This window comes from Talpa europaea, assembly GCF_964194135.1.
Source record: "Talpa europaea genome assembly, chromosome: 1".
In the NCBI taxonomy this organism is placed as follows: Eukaryota; Metazoa; Chordata; class Mammalia; order Eulipotyphla; family Talpidae; genus Talpa; species Talpa europaea.
In genome coordinates, this window is record NC_140073.1 from 82823922 (window position 1) to 82832736 (window position 8815).

The 8815-nt window shown below is 38.7% G+C and overlaps 1 protein-coding gene across 1 annotated transcript in view; it reads right to left on the reverse strand.

Moving 5' to 3' along the window:
* Positions 1–8338, reverse strand: part of NXPH2 (neurexophilin 2) — a gene marked incomplete at both ends in the record, with an annotated part of 101212 nt that extends 92874 nt beyond the window's left edge. The window contains one exon of the mRNA XM_084236370.1: positions 8288–8338. Coding sequence (XP_084092496.1) covers positions 8288–8338 — 51 coding nt within the window. The remainder of the gene's footprint in view (positions 1–8287) is intronic.
* Positions 8339–8815: the final 477 nt, after the last annotated feature.

Here is an 8815-nt window from a genome sequence, read left to right on the forward strand (position 1 = left end):
AAGCAATATGAATGGTTATTAAATATGAAAATACATTTATTTCACTTCCTTCTAAATAAGTTAACATAAAAGACATTTTAAAAACAATGAGGTGTTTTCCTATAATAGGTTGGCAAATTTTAAAAAAGCCCAAAGCAATACCCAACAGGGAGACAGGCATGCACATATACTGAGTGAATAAATTCCGTTATAGTCATTTACAGAAAAATCTATATTTATAAAAATTCATTTTGTACATTCCCAGCATTGAACTAGCATTTTTATCTCTAGGAATTTATTTTATAGGTATACTGATAAATACATTAAAAGTCTCAACATACTTAACAAAGGTGTTGACTATCAAAGTCATGAAATCCTATGAATACTCAAAAATATAAGTTGTTCCACAGTGTATAAGACTTCCCACAACATATTCCTGTGTTAAAAAGTAAGTTTCACAACATTAATATTATGCTGTGTTTAATATCACATATAGCCAAATATGTAACATAGAACTTTCTAGAAAGATATGTATTAAACACTCAGTTGTGATTATCCCTTATTGTAAGTAGGCAGAAAGCAGGGAAGAGTGAAATGTAAAAATTTCTAAATATTAAAAACATTTTAAACAGAGATATTAGGTTGAGTTTCTGAGAAGAAGATACTGAGACAAGGATTTGGGCGCAAGTGATTTATAAGGAAGTGCTTCTAGGGAAGTCTGGTAAGGGAGTGGGGGCAGCAGGTGAGAGGATGGGGGAGCCCTGGAATTGTGATCAAAGGCAGAGTCCCACAGAGAGGAATGTCAGCCTGATCCCGCTGGGGCACTAGGACAGCAAGGGCCCAGACTCCACACACTCTGGCATCTGTCATTTGTAAAGACCAACCAGGTTGGGGGGAGGGTTGTTCGAGAACTGCACCTGGCTCTGAGTGCCTTCTGGCAAGGGGCAGCCAACACCTGGGGCAATCTCTGAAGGACAGTAACAGATGCCAAAGGTTAGAATGGGTACCAGGTAGGGAGGAGGCCACAGAAACATGAAAAAACAGATCCAAAGGGATCTGGATGGAGAGTCAACTACATTGATTACAATATTTTACCCTTATAACAAAATACATATTTTCATAAAAGAAAGGGGGATGAAAGTGTAAATATACTACTAGTAAAGCAAAATCACATATGAATACATCAAGTTCAAGTGTGAGCACCTACTAGACAGCCTCCCCCCACACTGGCACCATCTCATATTCCCAACCTGTTTATGGAAAAGCCAGAATTAAGTGGCTTTAATAGGAATTAAGGCCTTTCTTTTCTCCTTATTCATCTTTGCAATCTGAAGTGGTACATGAACTCTGGAGAAATTAGAGAAACTCTCAATCCTCCTCTAATCCTACCTGGAGCCACAATACTGGGTCTTCAACTTGACCCTGCAGTTGCAGAAAAGTTGGAGCATTTGGCAACTTGGCAAACATAAATTTTATGAGGCTAGATTCTAAATAGAACTGCCAATTAACGGCTATGATCTTAGAATCCATATGTTCTGTATAACCTACTTAACTTTATGACAAACAACTTAAACTTTCCTGCTGGAAGGTGTCTACCTCAGGTTGCTGAGCAGAGTGGGACCTTTCCAGTCCATGTTTCTGATATCCACGCTGGAGCTCACAAACTTCTGCTACAACTGGACACATCCATTACCTAAGAGCTGGACTAGGTGGACAAGTCAAGTCTCGTGAGGTCTATAATCCCTGAAGCCTTCAGTGTTTTTGTTTCTTCGTCTGTAAAATGGATGCAGTAACTATTCTATTTAACTGTAGAATGTGGAGATGAACCCATAAGATCACATATGTGAAAGAATTTTGTAAACCACGTAGTCACTTTCCTGAGCACTAAGACAGCAGACATCAAAAAGAGGAAAGTGATAACTTCATCTGACTCCATGAATGGTGGAAGCACAGGAGCAACAGATGAACTCACAAGTATGGAAAAACTGTCCTTGAAAACACTTCCTTTTCGCGTGTATAGTCACTTTCTTTATTCCGATACCAACGATCTTGTTTGGATTCTCCCAATCCCAAACTTAATTAATAAAAATTATTGTTATCATTACTACCAAATGTAGTAATCATATGTTAAATGCTTCCTTAGAGTTCCTATTCTATTATTATATGTGTAATCCATTCAAAATATGTTGTAGATTGTTGATCAACAACTTTCAGTGGTAAGTCTGCACGAACCAAATATTTTGAATTATGGAATAGAAGTCACATAGATTTTTAACAGTCACTCAAGTTACACATATGGTCTCTCACTTCAAATAATTTAGACAATTTACTGTTTTGAGTGAATAAGCAGAATAGGCATATAGCTTGAGATATAATCGATGAGATTTTTTAATTGTGTATAATGACAATGCTTGAAAATAACAATCTTGCATATTCTTGAATAAATATAATCACACAAGTGTTTATTTATGACCTCAGGATTAGTTTATCTGACGAAAACCAGCAACATCACAAAGACAAGGTTGGTTTCTAGAGACATCTACCTTGTCTAAGGTACGGCTGGCTCAAACTCCAGGACTGGTCGGTCTGTTTCAAATGGCTTGTCTGCATTAACAATGTTCTTCACTTTGATAGGTCTCAGATGTCAATTTTTTGTTGGTTTTCTTAAAAAATTTTTCTTTCATTTACATATGAACTCCTAATTAGTTGAAAGTGTTCCAGATTTAAGTAGGCTGGATTCATTCCATTAAGAAGTACATTGTTAGATGCTAGTTTTTGGGTTGAAGTATAATATGAAACTATAATGCTGCTTACCTTAAAAATCAGAATTTAATTAAAGTTAATTTACTTTTATTTAAATTAAAGCAAGGACTAGATATTAGTTTACAACTTAAAAATCGTCTAGAGATTAAAAAAACCTCTAAATGTACCGTTTTAAAGTTTATTGATTTTGTTATTTGCATGTGTTAAATAAGTTTCTATCAATTAATTCCCTTTGCCTAGTTTTACTAAAAGTAAAGATTTGTTAAATGTGCAAATTATTTAGAAATATAACCCAAGTCTTCTAACACCAAATTTGTTATTCTTTTCAGTACAAATGAAAATACTTAAAATGTCTCCCTCTATCTCCTAGTCTTCCTGGGAAAATAAAATGACATAAACTGTACAAAAGAAACTTGAAAACAGGTAAGTGTATACAAATCTAACATAGCATTATTGTCAATGCACTTTGAGTTTATAAAATTTCCCACTACTTTGAGTTTATAAAATTTCCCACTACTCTTACTTAGGTCCACCAATCTAAGAACAGCAAAATCTACAGGAACGGCAATTTTAAAGACAATTCTTTTGATTTATTAAGTGATATGGCTAGAAAAAAAGAAAATCTTATAGGTTTTGGATATGAATAATGGAACTTTCATTTTTAATAGAAATTCTATAAAGAAATAATTCTTACATACTGATCTCACAGAACAGTGAACCATACAGTTACTTTTATCTAGGTTTTTCCCCTAAGTCTTTATCTAGAGTTTCACAAATTAAATATAAAACAGAAGTTTATAATCAATTATATCTTAGAATCTTTGTATAATATGAAAATTCATAGTGTAAATTGCTTACAATCTTTTTATTGAGTAGGATTTTGAAATGAAGAATGGAGTTGTCATCAACACCATCTGTCATATCATAAATAATAAAAAATTCAAATGGCTTGTTAGTAAATACTTATAAAAACACTGACTAGGGCATATGAATTTGGCACAATTAAAAAAAAAACATGATAAAATAGTGTTACAAAATCTTAGAGTGGTGCAATAAATAGGTTATTTGAAAAGGGTTATTTATTATGCCACTGTAAAAGAATAACATAGAAATTAATTAGTTAAATCATCACCCTGTATACTGCAAGGATACCTAGAGAGTCACCTTGCATGGATGTGTGCTGAAGATCATTTGAGCCAATTTTTTAAAGCAGCTTTAAAATAATTGACTCCCAAATCAAGATATTAAATGCCAACTTCTAACCGGCAGTAATGCTTATGGCTAAGATAGAAATGAGATTCTTTACAGAAGTGCTGACACAGTCCTATCTGTAGGTACTTGAATGTGTAGCTATAATTCTTTTTTCAAATCTTACCCAGCAAAGCTTCAGGTAAAGGAGTTTGCAGAATATGTAAACACTAAGAAATAGTCCTAAAGCTTTTGTAAAATCACAAACCTGTGACATATTTACATTTATCTTTGATTGTTATTACTAAATTACTAAATCATCCAAAATATATTGATTAGTTCTTTAATAGAGAAAAGGAGGGCAATGTACTAGGAAAATCAACATTTCTTAATTCTTTCAATTTGCAAGAGCCACACATTTTAACCTGACAGTGTAAATAAAACCTTTAAATGTTTTTTAAAAAAAGCTTTCTAACTTATTTAGCATTTCAACCATTAATCAGAAAAAAAATAAAGACTTTAAGTAAAATAAATACAGAACAACAATTAAGAAAGCTTTTCTATCCCATTTGGAAATCTATTAAGCTAAAAATTAGTTCCCAAGAAGAGTCCGTTTCCTCTTTGGACTGTATTTAAAACTGACGCAAATAATATCATCTCAGACTAGGCCAAGGGAACACAACTTTCACTGGAAGGTGAGTGATTGGAATAAAGAACTTAATTGTCTAATCCTAATTCAAATTTGTAAAAGTGTCTAAGATAAAGATGCTTATAATGAGTTAATTTTTAAAGCCTGGCCAAATCTACATCATAACAATGATACAATGGATTTTTTTCTCCTCCGTGTTGTCATCCAGCCAACAGAGGGATATTGATCCTTCACTGGGAAATACTGTTTTGATGTTTATTGATCAAACTCTATGAGGGAAATTATGATTTTTGAATGGAGGACAGTCATGAGTTATCAGTTCTTGTAAATACAGAACCTGGAATAAATATATGTTATGATTATCACATTAAACAAATAATAAAATCATTAAATTTTTAAAGGAAAAAATATCCTTAATTAGTTCATGTGGATCAATAATATACAATGAGGAAGGACTTAAAGTTAAAACACCTGGTGTCACAAATATTCTGATTTTATGGGATTTCAAAAATTTGCAAACTTACAGCACTTTTAATATATATTTTACTTGAGAAACTCATCATTATATCACTGAAAAACAAGTTGAAATGTATAAAAAACTTATTTGAAAAATCATTGCTAGGTTTTCTTAAACTCAAGCTAATCATGCATTTAAATTTCTATTTAATCTTTTCACAATTTGCATTTTACTTAAAGGCAAAATTCACACTTATTAGAGTTACAAATTATCATGCAAATCTGTACAAAGTTGTCAACAGGCAAAGTCTTTACCTTGTGCCATGTCATGAAACAGCACTCATTTTATTATCATATTAATTTCAAATGCTAATTTTCTCTGCTTTAGATGTCAGAAAAGAAATAATATGCTGTTGGAAATTTTATGAAGAATATGTTACTGAATAAGAATTTCAAAGAAAATAATACATTCAGGATTGATATTTAAATTCTGCAAATGCCTAGTAATTCTATTAATTAGTGATGGCAACCTGTCTTGTTATAAAAACTGGACACAGGCCAGGAAAATTGGGCTAAGCTAGGTAACATATTTGCAATATTTATCAACTCAGTTTATTGCTTTCTTAAAAGTTGAAATTTTACAAAAATAAGTAAAAACATTCCAATATGAACCAGTATTATGTTGTCAGTGACTTATTTGGGCCCAACTCCCTGTAATGGCTTTTAGATGAAACAGGCAATTTTCTTATAAATAAAATTGCAATATCCCCAAATGAATCCACTACTCATTAAATGTATTTAGCATTTAAAAGGTATATTGTTCATGCTGGCAGTGCAGATGGAAAAGTAGAACCCAATTTCAACTATCCCCAACCTTGCCCCTGTACCTCACTAAGGGTAGTTCTGCCAAGAACATACTAACAGAAAATTAAGGCTAGTTTTCAGATGTAGAAAAAATTTAATCTACTTGCTGTTGGGATTTAACAAAGAAGTTCAATATCAGCTGAAAAACATGGGACAAAACAGTGAACAATCTGAAGGACCAAATTATGATCTGTCCTTTTTCATACTGCTAGGCTGGATTCATGGTGGGGTTGGGGGATGTTTTAATTTAGATCAACCCAGCTCAGCCACTCTATTTTCTTTTACATCCTGATTGGAAACAGCTCTCAGAATGTGGAGAATGTAAACAGTTTTTTATTGTCCAAAAGGATGGCAGTGAAAGGAATGTGTGCTTATCACACAGCTGCAGCTCCCCACCTCACTTACCATGATAAAGTGCTCCAGGAAAAAAACATTACAACCCAAGCACAATCCAAAAACGGATTAGAATTTGACATAAGCTTCCTTAAAAACTAATCAATCAATCCATACTGTAATATTAGAATCTGGCTCTTAAGCAGGGCATATAATCCCTTCAAGATGTATTTCCTATTGACTATGCTGGTGTGAAAACAAACAAACATTTTCAATACAGTAGTTGATAGGGACTTTCCCCTATAGCTGCCCAAATATATCTCCTCATCTTTAAGAGTATAACACAATGCTTATGAAACAGACACACATCATGATCACTGAGTGCAAAGTTAAATTAATGAACTAAGAAATTGAAGAAGGTATTGACGGTCCGCTACTTAAGTACTGTACCTGATATCTTAGGCTTTTAGAAATTTACTTACATACGCCATACAAATACTGCTTTGCCAGATCACGTATTATTGGAGTTCAGATTTAACATTTTAAAAAGCAAGTGATAGTAGTATTTTGCATATTGATTATTTTGCATGCATAATGCCACAGATGTAAATATTACTTTAACAGGCAGTATTGTAGCCAGTGCTGGCTCATTCAAGGACATTTGGAGCATCACTGCATTTTCTTCTTGATGCCAACGAAGAATTCTAGTTAAGGCTGTGCAGGTGAAGCTAACCTCTGATCTAATCAGGATGAACAGGCCTTTCTGTGCCCTCTCCTCTTCACAAGACCTTTTACAGTCTCTTCAAATGTGCAAAACTTGCAAAGTACTCTGCCTCTATTATATACATATCATAGGGGAACTTTCATAACTTACTAGATTTTTCCCTCTAAAAGTAAAGGATAGAATGAAAGGACGGGGAGTAGGGAGAGAGAAGGGACTGAAGATACCATCACTCTCTAAGTATTAAACTTAGGTTCTTTAATTTAGTTTTAACAGCCAGCGCAAAGCTAACCGGTCCCTCTACAGTATGAGGACCAAACATAAGAAATGTTGGCATCCATTAAAAGCCCTCTTAATAGCACAGTATCACTAGGTGTCAAGAGAGCAAGAGAAATCCATCACAGAGGAGGACTGAGCCAAAGCAGTCCCCTTCTATAATTTTTGAAAGTTGTCTGCTTGAAGATCTTCCTTTGGAGTTCCTTCAAATATAACTAGCGATGCACAACGTGCATTACAGAGTATCTAGATCTATGTCAGGGGCAGAGCGTGGCGTCATGCAGGTAAAAAGAGAACAGTTACGACGCGAAGACAGTCGCCTAGAGTCTCGCCGGAGAACCCCGAACCACCTTCCAATACCCTTCATATTCCTCAGCGCCCCCAGAAAGGTCCAAATCAGCGAGGTCTTGGGGAACACACTCCTTAGAGATGCCGGAGAGGGGGCTCCTGAGCAGAGTTGAGCGCGAAAGTTACATTCTGCGGCCCCCACCTGCAAAAAATCCCATCCCAGGCGCCAGCGCCAGATGGAAAACGAAGAAAATTCCAATCTGCCCCTAAAATCGGTCTTTTGCCTAAGTTTCTCCTAGCTAGCCGACACTAGCTGGCCGTGCGAACGAGGGTGCACGATGCTGCGGTTTGGAAGTGTCTGTTGGCATCTGGGCAAAACACCACGTGAAAAATAAAAACCAGCAGCCCCTCAAACTCTGGGCTTGAGTCAGGGCTTTCTGCCCATCCTCATCCTACCCCTCCACCTCCGTCCCGTGCCCGATCGTTTCTCAGTGCACCTCTTTCTTCTCCAGTGCCTTCTTCCCGCAGACTTTCTGCCCACTTTACCCCAATCCTCAAGTCCCGGCCCTTGCTACGCCTCCCTCGCCCTAAGGTCCCGTCTATTCCATCCCCCCGGCGCTTTCCCCCCAAGGTAACACCAAACTCCGCGCGCCCCCAGCCCCACGTCCCAAGCAGCCCCCAAGCACCGCTTCCTAGTGGTCTCCCCGCGCCGCTTTCCCGCCGAAACCCGTCCGGGGCGCGCGGGGCGGCGCGGCGGGCCGGGCACTCACCAGCTGCAGCAAGCCGGGGACCACGACGAGGGGCAGCGGCCGCAGGCGCATGGTGCCGGCTGGCGCGGCGTCTCACGAGCTGCGCGCCCTCGCCTGCCTCTCGCGCATCTCCACTTCGGGGGGCAGGACTGAGGACGCCAGGGACACAGCGCGGCGCTTCGCTCCCGGGATCCGAGCGCCGCACCGCGCCGCGCGGGCGGGGATGGGGGAGGGCGGGCGGACGGGAGGTGCCTCTAGGGTCCCAGCGCGCCCCTCCTCGGAGAGGGCTGGAAAGGCGCGCGCGGGGCCGCCCGAGCTCCCGCACGCAGCCTTGCGCTCCCGGGCGCGCGGGGCTCCTGTGTCCCAGCGTCGGAGTGAGGCAGGGTGCGGGGGGCGCCCGCGGGCCAGAGGCCGCGGCTCCGGCGCTTGGGTGCCGGGTTCCCGCGCCCGGTGGCTTCAGCGATCTGGCTCCGCCTCGCAACCGCCCCGCAGAACTGAGCGCGCCCCGGAGCCCCGCGGGGACCGGCGGCTCCTCCGTCCCCGCCCAGC